The 18,650-nt window shown below is 33.9% G+C and overlaps 1 protein-coding gene across 1 annotated transcript; it reads left to right on the top strand.

Annotated features, from left to right (window-relative positions):
* Positions 1-1,298: 1,298 nt before the first annotated feature.
* Positions 1,299-16,484, top strand: LOC113402376 (uncharacterized). Its single transcript, XM_026642611.2, has 5 exons — positions 1,299-1,560; positions 2,292-2,389; positions 10,506-10,596; positions 13,129-13,206; positions 16,390-16,484. Exons 1-5 carry the CDS (start codon positions 1,299-1,301, stop codon positions 16,482-16,484), a joined length of 624 nt encoding a protein of 207 aa, XP_026498396.2.
* Positions 16,485-18,650: the final 2,166 nt, after the last annotated feature.

Genomic DNA, 18,650 nt, shown 5'->3' with positions numbered 1-18,650 from the left:
ATGTTGTGTTTACGGTCACCCGAACATATGCAGGTGTGTTTGAGTACCCACACGTATTTTCATATGTTTATGCACCAAAAATACAATGTTAAATACATATTTCTTAATTTATCGCATATTTCTAATCAATCGCCGAGCTTATTGCACCAAAATTTCAGCAACGTTTCAACTCAATCGATTGGAGCTATAATCCGCAATCAGACTAGAACTGTCGAACACAGGGTCGAGATTGAAATTTCAGAGTGATTTTAGGCACGGCTTTGTTTATCTTCGCCCTATTTGTGTTTCAAATTGAGGATTACGTCGGTTTTAAAATTTACCGCACCAGTATGTATTCAATTTCGTTGTATATACAGCGTTTTTGAATTGAAATTACATGTTCGATTTAAAATGTACTGAATGTGTTTGCGGATGTAGGCAAGTGATGGAGTTTGTACATCTGTTGGTTTATATTCTCCTTTGTAGAAATAATGAAATGACATTTTATTTTATACATTAAAACCTTTTTTAAAGAATATATCTGTTGAACATATTTTAATATTAACTGCTCAGAGCTGTTGTTCTAGTGGCAAAAAAACTGCATATTTCGGAATTCGAAAAGCACATAACACCTTGTTCCTACGCTTGAACTTCCGTTTGTATGGGATTGTTTTTGCCTAAGCTTAATAGATTTCGACACCGCTTGAGTGATCGTTATTAAATGCGTTTTAGTCTATACTAATATTATAAATGTAAAGTAACTTTGTCCGTCTGTATGTATGTTACGCTTTCATTGCTTAACCACTGAACCGGATGAAATTTGATATGAAGCAAACTTGAACCGCAAAGAAAAAATAAGGTATTTTTGTACACTAATAATCTACGACCACCCCCAACTGCCCCCCCCCCCCCTAACACGCGAAAACTAATTTCTCCTTATACACACAAGGGAATAAAACGTGCCAGCTTTATTAATAGAAGTGTATTTATTCATTTTACATTTCTTTAATAATACTTTGTTTTATTTTTATTTATTTTTTCAAGTATAGTTATGATTTGTTATCTTTACATAGTTTGTTAAAATCATTGATTTATTGAAGTAATGATATATTAATATTTTAAATGTATGATTATTTACGCATTTATAATATTAATATTAGTAATAAAACATTTTTTGTTACATTATTATATCAACATCGTAATACATCATAAAAGTATTAAAAAAGGAGTATGTTTATGCTGGCCACATACAAACATCACGTAATACTTTTAATTAATTTTTACGTCAAATATTGTCTGTCGTTCGTCTACCGACAAATATGGTCAAAAGTCTTACCGCTGACGAGACAAAGTCCAGCGTTAAAAGACCGCGCAGTACGAGCAGGTCGACTCGCGTCCCGGTTCATTTCGCTGTACATAAGCCAGGATGTCACTTCGAGAGTTGCTGCGGGGTGTGCAATCTGTTCCCAGGCGTATTGTTAATTGCGTTCTCGCAAGTTTTAGTTGGATCTATCCTGTTGACGATCGTTCTCACACACGGCAAGCAGTATGACGATATGCATCAGACTCCGCACACACAATGTAAGCGTATAATATATAATACTTTTTAACGAAACCAAAAAAAAAAACCAAACCAAATAAGATGTAAAAATAAAAAAAAAAAAAAACCTTTAGTCTTAATAACTAATATGGCTTTAAAAAATCAACATTAAAATTAGCTACATTTTTTTTTTGGTTTAATTAACAAATTTGACCCCTGAAATATCTTATCCATTTTTCTAATTTACATACAAATAGTCTAGTCCAACTACAAGGGGACCAAAAGCCAAATGAAGAACATTATTTGACAATTGACGCGATATCATTGGTCGAGAGCTTAAATATCTATATTCATAATGAATTTGTGTTAAAATAGCGTTTCGAAAACGTCGACGAAACTGTTGTTGTAACTTTGGAAGTGAAATTAAAATAAACCCTAGACTTATTGGCAAAACGCGTGGAATACGTAAATCTCAGGTTTGTTTATCTTTTTTCCTTCTTCGATTGGAACAGACTATAGCGATATATTTTTACTTTAATTTATGGCCTCGCTTTGTATGTCTGTCTGAGTCCTAATGAATTCTACCGCTAAACAGCAGTAGTTTATATTGTTACTTTTTTAATTTGATATGAGGCAAGGGCATATGTTACAACAGGCCCAAGAGACATAACATCATAGTTCCGATTAATAGTGATCACTATCGTCAAAATGGGCATTAAACCGTCCTTTTAACTTATTTTTAATAATCATTAAAAAATCTGAATTTCTTTAGTTATGAGTCTGGCTACTGGATCTATGCTGAGCGGAGTCATCGGCGCTGGTGTGCTTTTGATCATTGTGGCACTCACTGAAAACTGTCGAGCAATGCTGGTTAGTAGTTTTTTAAACTGAATTTACAATGTTGCAACTAGCCGATTCGCATTTGGGTCACTATTGCCGTTAGTAATCAAAATCAAAATAGACTTTATTCAAGTAGGCTTTTACAAGCGCTTTTGAATCGTCATTTAACAAACTATATTAAGTGAAGCTACCACCGGTTCGGAATGTAGATTATACTGAGAATAACCGGCAAGAAACTCAGTAGTTACTCTTTTAATTGGTACAGAAATAAACCTTGGGCACTAAAATGTTATATCCTGTACTTACACTGGCTCACTCACCCCTCCAACAGGACACGATGCGGCACAATTTATGATGACCGGGTGTAAGCTCTAAACCCTATCACCAAGTCTTATTTGACCTGATATTATTTATTGGTATGTATAAATTAATGTAACTATTGATGCATTATACAAAATTTGATTCACATGAAGATCACGAAATTATCGTGTAACACGTGTCATCAACTCGTATCTGGTCCCACCGCGCTTTTCCAACGCGGATTGAAGGTTGATCATTCTTATTTTTTAGTTTTTTTATTATAAGATTATATCGTGAAACGAATGGCAATAACAACTACTATGTTATGTGTATTTTTCGCGATCCAATAGGGCTTCTTTTCTGTTACCACGGTTGCCGTCGGCATCGATCTCCATTGCATAAACTAGCGAATATCGTTCCGAAAGGAACGGCTCGGGGATTCAATTCCTCTCACTGTATTATCGAACGTGACGTCACTAATACACAGGTGGGCTTAGCGGGCAGTTCCAGCACTAGCTGTGGTGGAACAGCTTTGGCTTGGCTTTGGCTTAGCTTAGCTGGGCTCGGTTAAACTCGGCTCGGCTTAACGTATAGCGTGGCGTTATAATAGATTCAGAGTTATATTATGTTATATAAACGTAGACTGCATTTAATAATTTAGACGACCTCCGTGGTCGAGTAGTACACCGGTTTTCATGGGTACGCCACTCCGAGGTCCCGGGTTCGATTCCCGGCCGAGTCGATGTAGAAAAATTTCATTAGTTTTCTATGTTGTCTTTGGTCTGGGTGTTTGCATCACAAGAGCTTTAGCTACTTACATTGGGAGCAGAGTGATGTATGTGATGTTGTCCAATATTTATTATTATTATTATAATAATGTTGTGGCTCGCCAAATACATTTGGTATTAGCTTTTGCCTTGTGTAAATGAAATAATTACATTTAACGGTACTTCATATAAAACTTTGTTGTGTAATCAAATAATAAACTGCATAGAATATATTTGCGACATTTCGATATATAAACAAACAGGTAATCCTCACTAATATTATAAATACTAAATTTAGTCAGTTTGTTTGTAAGCTTTCACGTCATAACTATTCAGCTGATCGTCGTGAAATTTTTCATACACGTTGTCAGAGATGCAAAAACCCTCATGCGTGGGCAAAAACAGGTATTTTATATTTATTTCATACTAGTCTTCGTCCGCGTGTTACGGGGCGTGGTGGGCGGTGTCAAAGTCAAAGTCAAAAATCTTTATTCAATATAGAAGTGTTTACACTTGCTTATTGATTGTCAAAAATCTACCACCGGTTCGGAATTTAGCACCTCGGACCTGAGAAGAACCGGCGAAAGAAACTCAGCGGGATATATTTCAGCTATAAAAAAGTCAATATCGTTCCTTGAGGTTCATGCTTGCTTCAACCAAAAATTTTATCAAATTCGGTTCTTAAAAAGTCTTTACAAACGGAGAAACATCGTCACTTTCTCATTTATAATATTAATGGTGTGTGAATTATGTGATCCTTATTATGAATATTTAACGAATAGATTTAATAGCTGACACAGTTAAAATGCTAGAATCTTTATCGACGACTGTGGTTTCAAAACCGGGCAAGAACAATTGAATTTTCAGGCGAAGAAGCGGACTTTGAAAGAAAATATCGTGTGAAACCTGCACGTGTCCGTATTGGAAAAGTGCGACGGAATGATCTCTAAAAAACTTATCAAGGAAAGAGAGCTGTAGCCCAAAAGTGGTCATTGTAACTTTTTTACACTGTATTGTGATAAATTAAGCTGTGATGAAGAGGAGTTTAGGAATTGCGCACTCTGAGCGACAACATTATTTGACTAAATCAAACTGAATACCACGAATATTTGGATTTCGGTATTTCAAATTAATACGGCACAAATAATACGGTGCGAGCATTGATAAGAAGAGCCAAGATGGCCCAGTGGTTAGAACGCGTGCATCTTAACCGATGATTGCAGGTTCAAACCCAGGCAAGCACCACTGAGTTTTCATGTGCTTATTTTGTGTTTATAATTCATCTCGTGCGCGGCGGTGAAGGAAAACATCGTGAGGAAACCTGTATGTGTCTAATTTCAACGAAATTCTGCCACATGTGTATTCCACCAACCCGCATTGGAGCAGCGTGGTGGAATATGCTCCATACCTTCTCCTCAAAAGGTAGAGGAGGCCTTAGCCCAGCAGTGGGAAATTTACAGGCTGTTAATGTAATGTAAATGTAATAATTGAATTAGATTAATTAGTTTTGATATATATTTGATATTTAAAAATAGAATATCATAAATTTATTTATTTACAAAACTAGTTCAGGCCCGGAGTGCGCTGCAATGCCTTAAATTTTACCAACAAACAAAAGATTCCTTAAATGCATAGTTAAACATAGAACTCTCCTTCTTTATCTTATAAACCTGTCTTTCTATTTATCTTGTAAACTTGTTTGATAATCATTAAACAATCTGTGCAATAGTGGAACAAATGAAAGCTGTTAAGCAAATAAATGAATTTAATTAAACTTAACACCACATCCTAATCTATGTCATAATATATTCCACAAATGTTATCCAAAGATATATTCTTTCAAGATTAATACTTTAGAACCACACAGTTGTACAGTTGTACAGTTGTTAATAAGTTTCAACAATAGTTCGGTCTATTAAACTATAAAAATATCGCTTTGAAAAAATCAGACGCTATTTGGAAAACACATTCATCTCATTTAAAGCAAAGATCCGAAGAGTTTTCCTTTTAGTTCTGCCTCAGCTAACCGTTCCAAATCATAACTAGTATCCCTCTCTGCAAAGTTCCAAAGAGTTTTTTCTCTGGCACTTTTTTTTTTTAATTAATATTTGTAAAATACTAACAGTTGAGATGTACTTCACACACGTAAATATGAGTAGTTAAATTGACAATGTTTTATTATAAATAAAGATATATCAATCAAGAAATGTTAGTAGTATTTAATACAGCTGTGCTTTTAGCAAATTGCGTGGAATACGTAAATCTAAGGATTATTTCTTTGCTCGATATATTGCTATTGCTATACCCCGTACAAGATAGCTTGATCTTTTTGACAGATGTAAATTTTTCTGATCGACATAACTTTGCAATGACGAACATATTATTTTCTTCAAAGTAAAATTTAAATAGAAACACTGAAAATAGTACATCGGTCGGACGGTAGGGACGCGAATAACAGGCAGTAACTGCTACAAATATCGATTAAAAAAATCCTTATTAAAGATCATTGTTAAGTTATTGTTACGAACGGGGGTCCCTTTGGTTGGGATCTCTTTGGCCAGTGGTTGGGGTCTCTTTAGCTGGTATAACTCTTTTTAGAAAAATAAGTTAAAAAAAAATTGAATTCTAATTTGAATTACGCCTTCCATCGTTCCATCGACTGTTATATATGTTATATTTTCTGTTTCTCATCACTAGCCCGTCTGTCGAAAAGATCAAGCTAACTTGAACAGGGTATACTAGTAATTAATTCACATTTGTATAATTATATTTTAACTAGCTGTGCCCGCGACTTCGTTCGCGTAGTTGTCGGAAACACTATCATGATTATCGTTTGATTGGTCACGTTGGTTTTTGTTATTATAATCGTCAATAAGATTTAATAATATGTTTTACAGTACTTCAGCGTAGATTATATTTTTAGTTTTATTTTCTTGTGGTAGAAGAACATACTGATTTTGCCCGCAACCCGATCTTGACAACGCGACATATAGTTGGTCGTGTGAAAAGCAGTCTTGACGTAAATCGATTCCTACGTGTTTAAATGTTTGGCCCTGTGATTTATTAATGGTTACGGCAAAAGATAACTTAATGGGAAATTGAATTCTTTTAAAATTAAAAGGTAAATCATTTGGAATCATTGGGATGCGAGGTATAAGCACTGTTTGACCAACTGCCGGACCAGTCAAAACTGTTGCAACGATCACGTTATTGCGAAGGAATTTTACTTGAAGGCGGGTCCCATTACATAAATTTGGTGGTTTAAGATTTCTGAGTAAAATTATCGCAGCACCTATTTTTAACTTCAGGGAATGTGGTGGAAGGCCGCTCGGGTTTAAAGAATTGAGAAACTCTTGTGGGTAATGGACAGCATCTTCTTGATCCATTACATTATCAATAGATGTGTAGGTAGTTATATCGCCTGGAAGTTTGGTTAAAATTAGGTCGTTAATTTCGTCAACGCTACTATTTCTCGCCGCCAATATTGCCCTTTGACACATCCATTGGTAATCTTTATTTTCTATTTCGACGATATTAGGGTAAACTTTTGATATTAAATCCTCTATGCTAGTCACTTTTTCTCCTAAATCGCGATCAATTTCAATTTTATTTTCAGAATGAGGTACTTTTCCATCTCCTATTAAAAGTAACTTTGAAGAAAAATTTGTACTTCCTCCCCCCAAATGTGCTCTCATATTCTTTGATAGTTTTAAGGTATGGACAAATTTCCATAACGGTGAACTTTTAAGGCAAGACCTTACAATGTCTGCTCTAGTTCCTCTTAAAATTAGCGGTAAAGTTTGTCTAAATAAATTACCAACATCTGTGTTTTTATTGCTTATTGTTATACGGTCAATTATGACAACCCTTTTCTTAAACATAAAAGAAATATTGTACAATAGTGTACGATTGCGAATATTTTTTTTGTTAACAATTCGATGCAGGTGTATCGACATCTGGATGTAAGACAAAAGAAAAAGTCAATTGTAAATAAATAAATCACAAACAAAATTCATACTCTGCCAAAACAAACAAAACGTTCAACAGGAAATGTAATAGTAAATCTGAATGACTTTTCTTTGTCTTGGATTAGGAGAAAAGTTCATGAATTGTAATACCTGACGGTAGACATGTTTGCTTAAACACTCAATTTTGATTCCAATTTTCTGTCATTATATAGGACCACTATGTACGTATAGGGTTTAAAAAAACATCAAGAAGAAGTGTATTTATCGATAGACCAGATTTACAAATTTGGAGTATATCATATATTTACAAACCTACCTTGGCTGACACCGCCTCCAAAAATAACAATAATTTTAACTATAATATATTATCGTAATAACTTTGCTGACTTTTAAATAGTCTAAATATTTTTAATTTCATTTTACATAGTATAAATCTAAAAAATATTGTGATCATTGTTTGTTATTCATAGGTTTGTGTTAAGTTAGATTTAAAGTGGGTAGGGACATACTTATCTCCTTGCGTGGAAACACAGAACGTACCTACATATTGGTAAGTAGAATAAGTTACTTGATTATTAAGTTGTAGAATAATAAGCAATTATTTTTTACTTTTTAGAGCATATTATTTTTTTTTCTCTTTTGAAGTCGGTTTTTTTTTGTCAAAATTTTTGTTTCTAAAAGATTCGGCCGAGTATCGCTAACGTGCTCCTTAGAATTGTTCCGTTCCCTTCCGTACCGTTACTTTGTCATGGATCCTATGCTCAGAACCTTACCAAACTTTCACCATAGTACCCTTGAAGTATATCCTTTATAATAAAAAAAGAATCATTAAAATTGGTTGGCACAATTTTGAGTTATTCACCTATTTATCGCGCACATACATAATGCACATTTAAGACTTATATCGTTTTCATAGGGATACCATCATCGTAACAGGATAAAATTAAAATGGGGCCCCACGGGAAGCACTACCTTTCAAACAAAAAAAAAATTATCAAAATCCAGTGAAAAGTTATGAGGTAACAAACATATAAAAAAAAAAATACAGACGAATTGATAACCTCCTCTTTTTTGAAGACGGTTGAAAACAAATAATATTAACTTAAACGTAATAAGATAAACAAACCGAACAATAAGAAGTTTAGATTGTTTCTCCTTTGGTGTTATTATTTCATAAGGTGATTATAGTACAACCGTGTTGAATATGCTTGAACGTAATAGAAATTACTTGAAATATTGAACCACTAATTTATTTGTGTAGTCATTTTAAACGATATTCACCTATTTGCTTATTTGTTTATTATATAATTTATTTTCTCAGTGATGATTAATCTGCATCGGTGAAAGTATCGCTCGCCATTTTGAACTTTTTTACGTGTGTAATGTAATTTTTATACCTTATTTATACTGTGAAACGTTTGAATTGTTTACTTGCAAAGTACGAAGGAATGTTCATTGAAATTTTATCTTATATCGTAAGTTAAAACTACAGCAGATTATGATTTAAATGTAATCGATTTTAAACGATAAAAAATAATGAGCAAATAAGCTAATAACAAAACCTAATTTTGATAAATAATTTAACTATTAAGAATGTTAATTTTTTTAAGTCGTTATGTGCATTGCTACTTCGCAGAACTACACCGCGGGTGAGAGTGGCGAGCGCGGCGGCGGGGCTGACCCGCCTCCCCCTCAGCCGCCGCCGCGCCCCGCCTGCTAGCACACTCTTAACAAATAGACGTATAGTGTCACGGACTTTTTTTTATTATTAAAAGAGGAATATATCTTTCATACACATTTTTTGAGTAACTTAAAACGTTTATGCTGCGCACGCATCGAAAGTCCATAAATGTGAATAATTTTCCGCGTTTTTGCAACATTTCTCACTGTCGCTGCGCTCCTATTGGTCGCAGCGTAATGTTATATAGCCTAAAGCCTTCCTCTATAAATGGACTATTCAACAAAAAAAGATTTTTTCAAATCGGACCAGTAGTTCCTGAGATTAGCGCGTTTAAACAAACAAACAAACAAACTCTTCCGCTTTATATATTAGTATAGATATGTAAACACTATTAGTGTGCCGTGGGTAAGACGCGCTAATAGACGTGTCACGATTCAGTGGTATGCCGTGACGTCAAACAGCGTGACAATTTTATACCGTCACACCGTCACCGTCGCCGTTGCCATTCTCTTCGCTTGTGTGTACTTGGTACGGTAACTACATAATCAAAACAATAAATATCTTTAAACACGCACAAACAAACAAAGGAATAGAAAAATTTAATACTATGAATATCTACATAGTACAGAACAAAGTCTTTTCATGCCGTCTGTAAACTGAGATATGTAAACTACGCAATGGATTTTAATGCGATTTTCAGCAATAAATAGAATGATTCCATGGAAAGGGTTATATGTAAATTAAATATCTGTTATGGGAGAGAACAGTCGAGAATTTCAATTTTTATGTTGGTTCTTCAATCTTTATATAGAGCATTTTTTTGTCGCTGGAAAAACGCATTACGCGTTTCCCCTACGTGAAGTGAGTGAGGGGGGGGGTGAGAAGGACTCGCAGTTGCTCAGGACGAATAGTACACCGGAATACCCACTAAAAATCCAGCGGTACCATCTCTGTCCCTTCGATGGGCGTCACGGGATCGCTTTCGCATGCTACCGTGACGATTATATATATATATATATATATATATAAAGAGAGAGAGAGAGAGATAGAGAGATAGAGAGACTTACTGTACTCGTGTGAAGCCGGGACGGATAGATAGTATAAAATAAAAACATGCAAGACTCGGTCTTAACATAGAAGTAGTTATTTTTATAAACGTCGTTGCTTTGAATTCATACAATAATAAGAAAAATACTTACTTTACTTTATTGACGTTAAAAATTAAATGTTACTATTTATTGGTTTTCTATTATCTTAAATTATTTCAACAACCATTACGCTTCACATGCAGGGCGACCCGTGAAGTCCACATTTTGTGATGAAGATTTTTATACAGTACTCAAGGATAATTTCTGTATCATAACTGGCTTTCTACTTTTTAATATCTAATAATAAAACTACGGTTAATTTTAACTATAGTTTATTTTCAGATTTATCTACTCGTAGCCACGATGGTCTGGATGGGAATGGTTTCTTTAGCGTTTGCTAAGATAGGCAGAGCTTGTGTACGTTTTAAAGATGGTAAATTTTTTGTATTTATTTATTGTATTCGTCGTGTATCCTATGTCCTTCCTCGTAGTTTAAGCATTTCATCAAATTCAGTTCAGTGGTTTGTCTATGCAAGAGCAACAGACAAACAGAGTCACTTTAATATTAGTATAGATTACTATGTTATGTTTTTCACGAGCCACATTTAATTCTTGATGACAAATCGCTGGATTTCATCAAAACTAAATACAGTCACTGCATTGGTTTATTGATTGCGTTAGCTCCTCTTGTTTGGCCAATAGTTTATCCAATTTCGAGCGAACGCTATGTAAACGAAATCAAAAGCTTATATAAAACAATTGTACTGTTATTTACTTTTAATCAAAGCTGGAATTCATTTAGCTGATGATTGAAATCAAACTCTTAATATCGTTATACAACATCCAAACATAGCTAGCACATTATTATTGAATTTACAAAATCCACCAACTTTTCGAAGATAAAACTCAGACTTGCGAAGATCCGGTAAAATAAACTCAGCTGTATTTTTTTTTTTTAAATCATTCCAATTATAAAACTGGCAGAAAAATAAAGTAAGGCTAAAGAACCTGTCTATATGTCGCTAAAGTCATCTTGCACCGCTCCAATGTGAGTTTAGTTTTTGAGTCGAGATGGCCCAGTGGTTAGAACGCGTGCATCTTAACCGATGATTTCGGATTCAAATCCAGGCAAGCACCACTGAATTTTCATGTGCTTAATTTGTGTTTATAATTCATCTCGTGCTTGGCGGTGAAGGAAAACATCGTGAGGAATCCTGCATGTGTCTAATTTCAACGAAATTCTGCCACATGTAAATCCACCAACCCGCATTGGAGCATCGTGGTGGAATATGCTCCAAGACCTTCTCCTCAAAGGGAGAGGAGGCCTTAGCCCAGCAGTGGGAAATTTACAGGCCGTTAATGAGTATTTAGCAAAATTGCGGTACAGGCAAGCTTCTTATAAAGTCCGGACACGAAACAAATTATTAACAGAAATTACGCACCTTTATTGGTTCCCTTAAATAAAAATTATTTCAATATCCGTTACATCATTCCGTAATTACACTTCTGCCGAGCGACCCGAGAGGGACACGTTATTACTTACATAATCAAAAACAAATCAAAATATACTTTATTCAAGTAGGCTTTTACAAGCACTTTTGAATCGTTATATAACAAACTATTTATAATAAAGCTACCACCGTGTGGATTCTACCGAGAAGAACCGGCAAGAAACTCAGTAGTTACTCTTTTCAACATCTAAAAATACAGTCATGTTAGTTAAATGCAATTTTACATATATGTATGTTATGTCTCGTTCCTGGAAGTCAACAAGCGTTAACTCCACGCTTTTTTATCATAAAATTGACTTACAAATGAATCGGCAATCCATACTTAATAACTTTAATATTAAAAAGCAAAACTCAAATTGAATTTCTCTGTGTAATAGATATTTAAGTGGACAATTAATATTTACCATTTATCAGTAAAATAAGACACAATATACGAAGATGTTTTAATATTGACAAATAACCAGTGTTTATTCGTTTTTATAAATCAGAAGAAAAATATAGATTTTAATTGATACTTTTTTTATATACATTTTCGAAATAACATTTTTGACTTATTTTGAAAAAATCTAGAAAACGTGATAACTCAAAAATGGTTCACTTTTGCATCATGCATATGGGGGTTTAAATTATTGCAAATAGTTACCCCTGTCACCTAACGGGAATACGTCGAATTACCAATAACCCTGTATATGTTTACAACGAATTTCTTAGCTCACACACACAAACATACACACACATACTCATTCACACTCGTACACAGGCATATTGCTCTTAGTTTTGGTCTGACTTATTTCTATTGTCTTAGAAGATTGTACATACATTTATTTTTCTTTTGTCACAAGTACCAGTCTTTACTAGTAACTTACTAGGTTTTATATGAGATTTTAAATTAACATGGTTATTTTTATTACTAACAGTATTTAAAACGGGATATTTAGCATGTTTTTTATTTTTATTTGGTGGAGCTCGATATTTCGACATTATCTACGAATGTCTTGTTCCACCAAATAAAAATAAAAAACATGGTAAATATCCCGTTTTAAATACTGTTAGTAATTACTAGGTTTTGGTTCCTAACCTGTTATAGATTTAGTGTTGTATGTAACACAATAAACATTTTAATTTTTTTTATTATTTATGCTGATCTGTCTTCTTAAGACACGTCAGCCAACTACGCAGGATCTGTTATAGAGCAAAAGTATGTGTGCAAACACAGGTATACTCTGTATTCCCTCACTCTTATAATCCGATGGAAAACAAAACCGACTCGACCGTAAACAGTTCAAGCCCAGGCCTAGGACTTCTAGACTTCGAAGTGTTACTGAGATATTCCATAGAAAAACCTAATAACTTTTTATCGGCTTAAACCCATGACCTTGCAATTAGGATTTAGACGAATTAGATAGCTAACATCTTAATTGTCTCACTGAATAATATGTTTTCTATGATTCCAGCCCCGAAAATAAAAGATGAACAACACAGACTCGCTAACTTAGCGTGTGTTAGTGGACTCTTCACGTTCCTCGGTGCCGGTATGTTAATGTGAACTATTGTTAGTTAAGATATAGTAAGTACGGTCGACATAAAAAAATATATGTACTGTTATGATCTACATACATATTACCGGCGGCAAAATTTTGAAAACATCATTCCATTTACATACTGTAAAATGTACATCATCAGCCTACTGCTGTCCACTGCTGGACATAGGCCTCCCCTAGAGCGCGCCACTTTGGTCGGTCTTAACTTATAACTTTGCCTCCCCCCCCCCCCCTAATGAAATGAAGCACAAAAGAAACGGCCCTCGGTTCCCGTTAAAATGTACATGTTTGAGTTTAATTATAATGAGCTAAGTTTTATTTAAAAAAAAAAAAAACTATTTATTATTATAATAAAATCCACAGGAATATAATTTAAAAAAAGAAAAGAGATATCATCCTCGTCACAATTCTCACCCAAATAATCGATGAATAAAATTGTAGACACTATGTTATTTTAGGAAAATCTCAGAAATAATTTTAATAACGTCTGCATAAACAATAACTTTAACGATATTATTGCAGGCGCGTGTATCTTGTATACGGAAGGGTATGCGTATGTCAACCTGGTCATCTGTGTTACGTTATTGTTATGTTAAACATACATATAATAACAATAATAATAAATTTGGCTCATACCCCTCTCACAGACATTTCAATATAACCTATATTATGACTAAGAGTTGTTCTAGGAATATGAAGTATTTATTTATTTAAGCCTGCCTGTGTTTGAACCCGATATCATCGGTTAAGATGCACGCATTCTAACCACTGGGCCATCTCGGTCAATTAAACGATTGGACATTTAAAAGCACCGTATATTTATAAGAAATACGATTCTACTTAACAAATGAATTTTATCCATAATAAGTGTTTCGTATAATATAACAGGAAATAATATCCATTCATATGAAAACTTCATTACGAGATTGAAAATGAATCAGCGCCGACTCAATCGGACTTGTTATTACCACAGACCGAATTGTTTTAGAAATGGCATCTGGTTTAATTCATGTGATATGATTATCTTTTGATAATTTATAAAATTTATAAAAATCTTTTATATAAATAAATTAATATATTGAAAATAATGCTATAACAAAAAAAAAAACAAATATAATTCGATTGGTATGAAAATATTTTTAAATTCACAGATATAAAACCTGTATTATATTGCTACATATATATGTTACTGTAAAATCTCGAACTAAGGTAAATCTTAAGATTTTCCAGTAAAACCTAAGATTTACCGACATGAGTTGGTAAATGTAAGTATTTATTATAAAAGGACGACTTTTTCGGACTTTTACCATTCCAACCTAACCTAACCTAACATGTAAATCCTAATATTTACCAAGTGAATGATGATAAAAGTTCGAATCCCAAAGTTTTATGGACATTCACCATTCATAATCGGTAAATCTTAGGTTTTACAGGAAAATCTTAAGATTTACCGTAGTTCGAGCTTTTACAGTAACATATACAAATATTTCGTAGATTTTTGTAGTCTGATTTTAGATAACTAAATTATCTTTTTTTTTTTAAATAAATTGAATGACTAGCAAATGTAAGTGGACCATACCACTATACCATACCTGTATAAAGTACCTGAGGGTATTAAGGCCTAGCTAAGCGAAATTTGTGATAAAATGAAATATATCCCACAAAATCAACAAGTTTTTTTATAAATCAATCGTGTACTTCTTAATTCACTACTTAAATAGCGGCACTGAAAGCTAGGATGTTATCTCTTGTGCCTGTTGTTACACTGGCTCGTTCATCCTTCAAATCGCACAAATCAATCTGAAATATTACTATTTGGAAGTAAAATATATGATAAATCAATGGTACCAACGTAGGCACAAAACCCTAATACCAAAAAAAACTATACACCTATATAACTTCCAAAGAAGTATTTGTTCTATGACTTTAACGCATCAACTAATTATGGCATTCGTATAATATATATACATATTCGTTTAACGTATTATAATACGACTCATCAAATTATCGATTGATGGTCATTAAACGGATCCAGTCGTTTACTTTGGAACGTATTTTATTTAAACTTATCTAACCCTTAGTTACTACCGTAAAAAATAAACTAAATTGAAAAACTAGAACTGCCCACGTAAAAATTAGATTATTATAAATTAATTAAAAATATGTGGACTATACATGGGCTACTCTACCGTATCATAGAAATATAAAACACTAGTAGTCGACCGCGGCTTTGCTTGCATTTTAGGGGTTGGTCGTCATGTGTTTAGCATAAAAAAGTCCCTTATGTCTTCCAGGGGGTTGAAGCTTGCTTCGTACCAAATTTAATCAGCATCGGTTCGGAGGTTTGGCCGTGAAAGAGCAACAGACAGACAGACAGACAGACAGACAGACAGACAGACAGACAGACAGACAGACAGACAGACAGACAGACAGAGTTACTTTTGCATTTATAATATTAGTATAAATTATTTACATTGTCAACGTAGAAGCCAAGAGATATATAATGCCGTATGCTCACTCACCATAAAAATCGAATTCAAAACAGAATACTTAGTGGTAGCAAAACTGAAGCAAAACTGGTATCTTTCCAACCACGAACTCCATTAAAAATAAATTATAAAGGTCGCCACAAAATATAATCTTAACTATCAATATGAATACACGAGGACACTCGCAATGCCTAACCGAAACGACTAAACAAATTGTGCACAGAACTTATACCCAACGTTTTTCGTAGAAGGTTATATTATACTTCAATGTTATCATATAAGTTGCTTTTCGCAGTTTCTCTTATTTAAATTACATAACATAAACATAAACATAATCAGCCTGTAAATTTCCCACTGCTGGGCTAAGGCCTCCTCTCCCGTTGAGGAGAAGGTATGGAGCATATTCCACCACGCTGCTCCAATGCGGGTTGGTGGAATACACATGTGGCAGAATTTCGTTGAAATTAGACACATGTAGGTTTCCTCACGATGTTTTCCTTCACCGCCGAGCACGAGATGAATTATAAACACAAATTAAGCACGTGAAAACTCAGTGGTGCCTGCCTGGGTTTGAACCCGAAATCATCGGTTAAGATGCACGCGTTCTAACCACTGGGCCATCTCGGCTATTTAAATTAGGACTATGTTTTTATATGTATATATTGTATGATATTTCTTTTTTCAGTTGTATACTTCTTCTCGTTCGTAGTAGTCTTCAGCTTCTACCATTTCCGGTACGTGAGACGCGCCATTTTGTTGCACGAAGCAGAATGTCAGTAATAATTTTTTCTTTTTGTAAATAAAATATATGAAATTTATTGTTTTGTATAGAAATTTTGTAGTAATTAATTTTTTGTCATAATTTACAAAATATATCGTAATTTTTCTTAATATCGTGTTTTCTTAATTTTCATAAGTGTCTACTGAACTGACTGAAATTCCGGTAAATAATTGGAGTTACCTATATAGGTTGCGAAATACAGTTTTTTTTTCATACGAGCAGGAGGCTCACCTGATGGAAAGTGACTACCACCGCCCATGGACATCTGCAACACCGGGGGGCTTGCAGGTGCGTTGCCGGCCTTTCAGGAAAGAGTACGCTCTTTTCTTGAAGGTTCCCAAGTCGTATCGGTTCGGAAAAACCGCCGGCGAAAACTGGTTCCACAGAGTGGTTATGCGAGGCAGAAAATGTCTTAAAAATCGCAAACAGTATACTGTTGACCGTAGCAGACTGGTCACGTATGTCGAAGGACTATTACTGTTGGAGCAGACGAGACCTTTCGCCAGTTCTTCGCGGGTCAGGCTACCTTCTCATACTTTGTGAAAAATTTACGTTCAGCAGCGGAACACGATTGACTGACAATAGTATAACTAACTGTTTACGTCCTCCTGCTGGGAAAAGGCCTGTACTCCTATCGGTGTCAAATTTTTGGAGGAAATTCCACCACGGTTCTTGCGAATTGGTATCAGACAGTAGTATTAGTAGTAGTTTTAACCAGAGATCTTCAATTTTGTCCACGCCTTTGTGCCGAATCTTTCTATATTGTACATACAAATATATGTTTGATTATAATCGGAGATCAATACGTTAATAAGCATCTGTTTGTCAACCAACTGAATGACAGAATACTGACGAGCCATAGTGCAATTTGTTTTCCGAACATCGGTAAATGATTTTTTTCAAAAATTTCAATTTCGACCAATGTGCGGTCGCTAATAAAGGAAATTCTTTTTTTGCTACAAATAGTTTGTTAAACGTAGCTAGTACAATATAGGACAGGAAAAATAATGGTTCCTTTTATCAATGAAGGAATTGCGGCACATATCTTGAAAGGCGTGTGATTTATGTATGGTTCTGTATGTTTAGGTGTGAAACCTTTTTTTATTGGCCAGTCAATCGTTCTAAAAAAAACTTGTGACTCGCCTCCTGGTTATTTTTTTGTTATTTTGATTAGTTGTAAACATATACAAAATCTGACTAGAACACGTTATGTTTATTTCATTGGTTCTTCTCAGGTCTGCAGTTAACATTATGCTATTAGTAAAAAAAAATTTTTCTATTTTTGTTGAAGACCTTATTTCATAAAACAATCATTCGGTGTATTGACTTATAGTAACGGATGCGACAGAGTACACCAGTACACTAAAGATAAGAATATAGATGAAACTTATGCAAAAATATTATTTCTAAATCCACTAACTTAGGCTTTATGTCAACCTGTCAAATCAAAAGCGAATAGGCAAAGTCCAGACAAGCGCGCTCATCCTTAAGCTGCATCGTCACTTTCAATTAGATTCGATAACAGTCAAGTGCTAGGAATATATGAATTAAAATAATAATAATTAGATGAACTAATAAAGTCAATTAAAATAAAAGATGCAAACTATAAGATTTCAAAAATAATACGAAAATAAAATATATAAAACTTTTTTTTTTTTTAAGATATAATTATGTCCAAGGCGGTCGACAGTTATAGGTGCTAACTCGGCAATCCCAAGAATAAGTCAACTTTATAATAAGTACGATGTACCTGATTTGAATATTAACTCTCTTGCTGTATTCCAAAAATTAATCCTTGCAGCTTTATCTAAGGCTTAAAGTATGGTGTATAGATTTGGATTCTTGCTTTTTTTTTTCATTTTAATGTATATTTTAATACAATAATTAGCGTAGGTATGCTTTTGATTGTTACTTATACTAGTACTTGTAAATTAAAATTGTAAATTTTTATCTTAATCCTTATTGCATGCGGTCTTTACCTATCATTAACTTATCATTTTAGTTTTAGTAGTTTATAAGCATAAAACTGTAATAGAAATACAAATGCTATGTTGTTGGTGAACCGATAAACTAAAAAAAAACTAAAACTGAACATTTCAAAGCAATGTGACGGAACAAAATGATCTACCGATAAATAATTCTGATTTTAATTTACAACAATAAAC

The sequence above is a fragment of the Vanessa tameamea genome, chromosome 21 (assembly GCF_037043105.1).
Source record: "Vanessa tameamea isolate UH-Manoa-2023 chromosome 21, ilVanTame1 primary haplotype, whole genome shotgun sequence".
Lineage (NCBI taxonomy): Eukaryota > Metazoa > Arthropoda > Insecta > Lepidoptera > Nymphalidae > Vanessa > Vanessa tameamea.
Note: the sequence above shows the minus strand (reverse complement) of the source record. Positions and strands in the feature narration are given on the sequence as shown.

What these genes read in the sequence shown, in the direction of transcription:
- LOC113402376 (XM_026642611.2), top strand. Translation starts at nt 1,299, where the DNA reads ATGGTCAAAAGTCTTACCGCTGACGAGACAAAGTCCAGCGTTAAAAGA. An exon ending in AAAACTGTCGAGCAATGCTG is followed by an intron (nt 2,390 to 10,505) that starts GTTAGTAGTTTT and finishes GTTTATTTTCAG; the next exon opens with ATTTATCTACTCGTAGCCAC. An exon ending in CTTCACGTTCCTCGGTGCCG is followed by an intron (nt 13,207 to 16,389) that starts GTATGTTAATGT and finishes TTCTTTTTTCAG; the next exon opens with TTGTATACTTCTTCTCGTTC.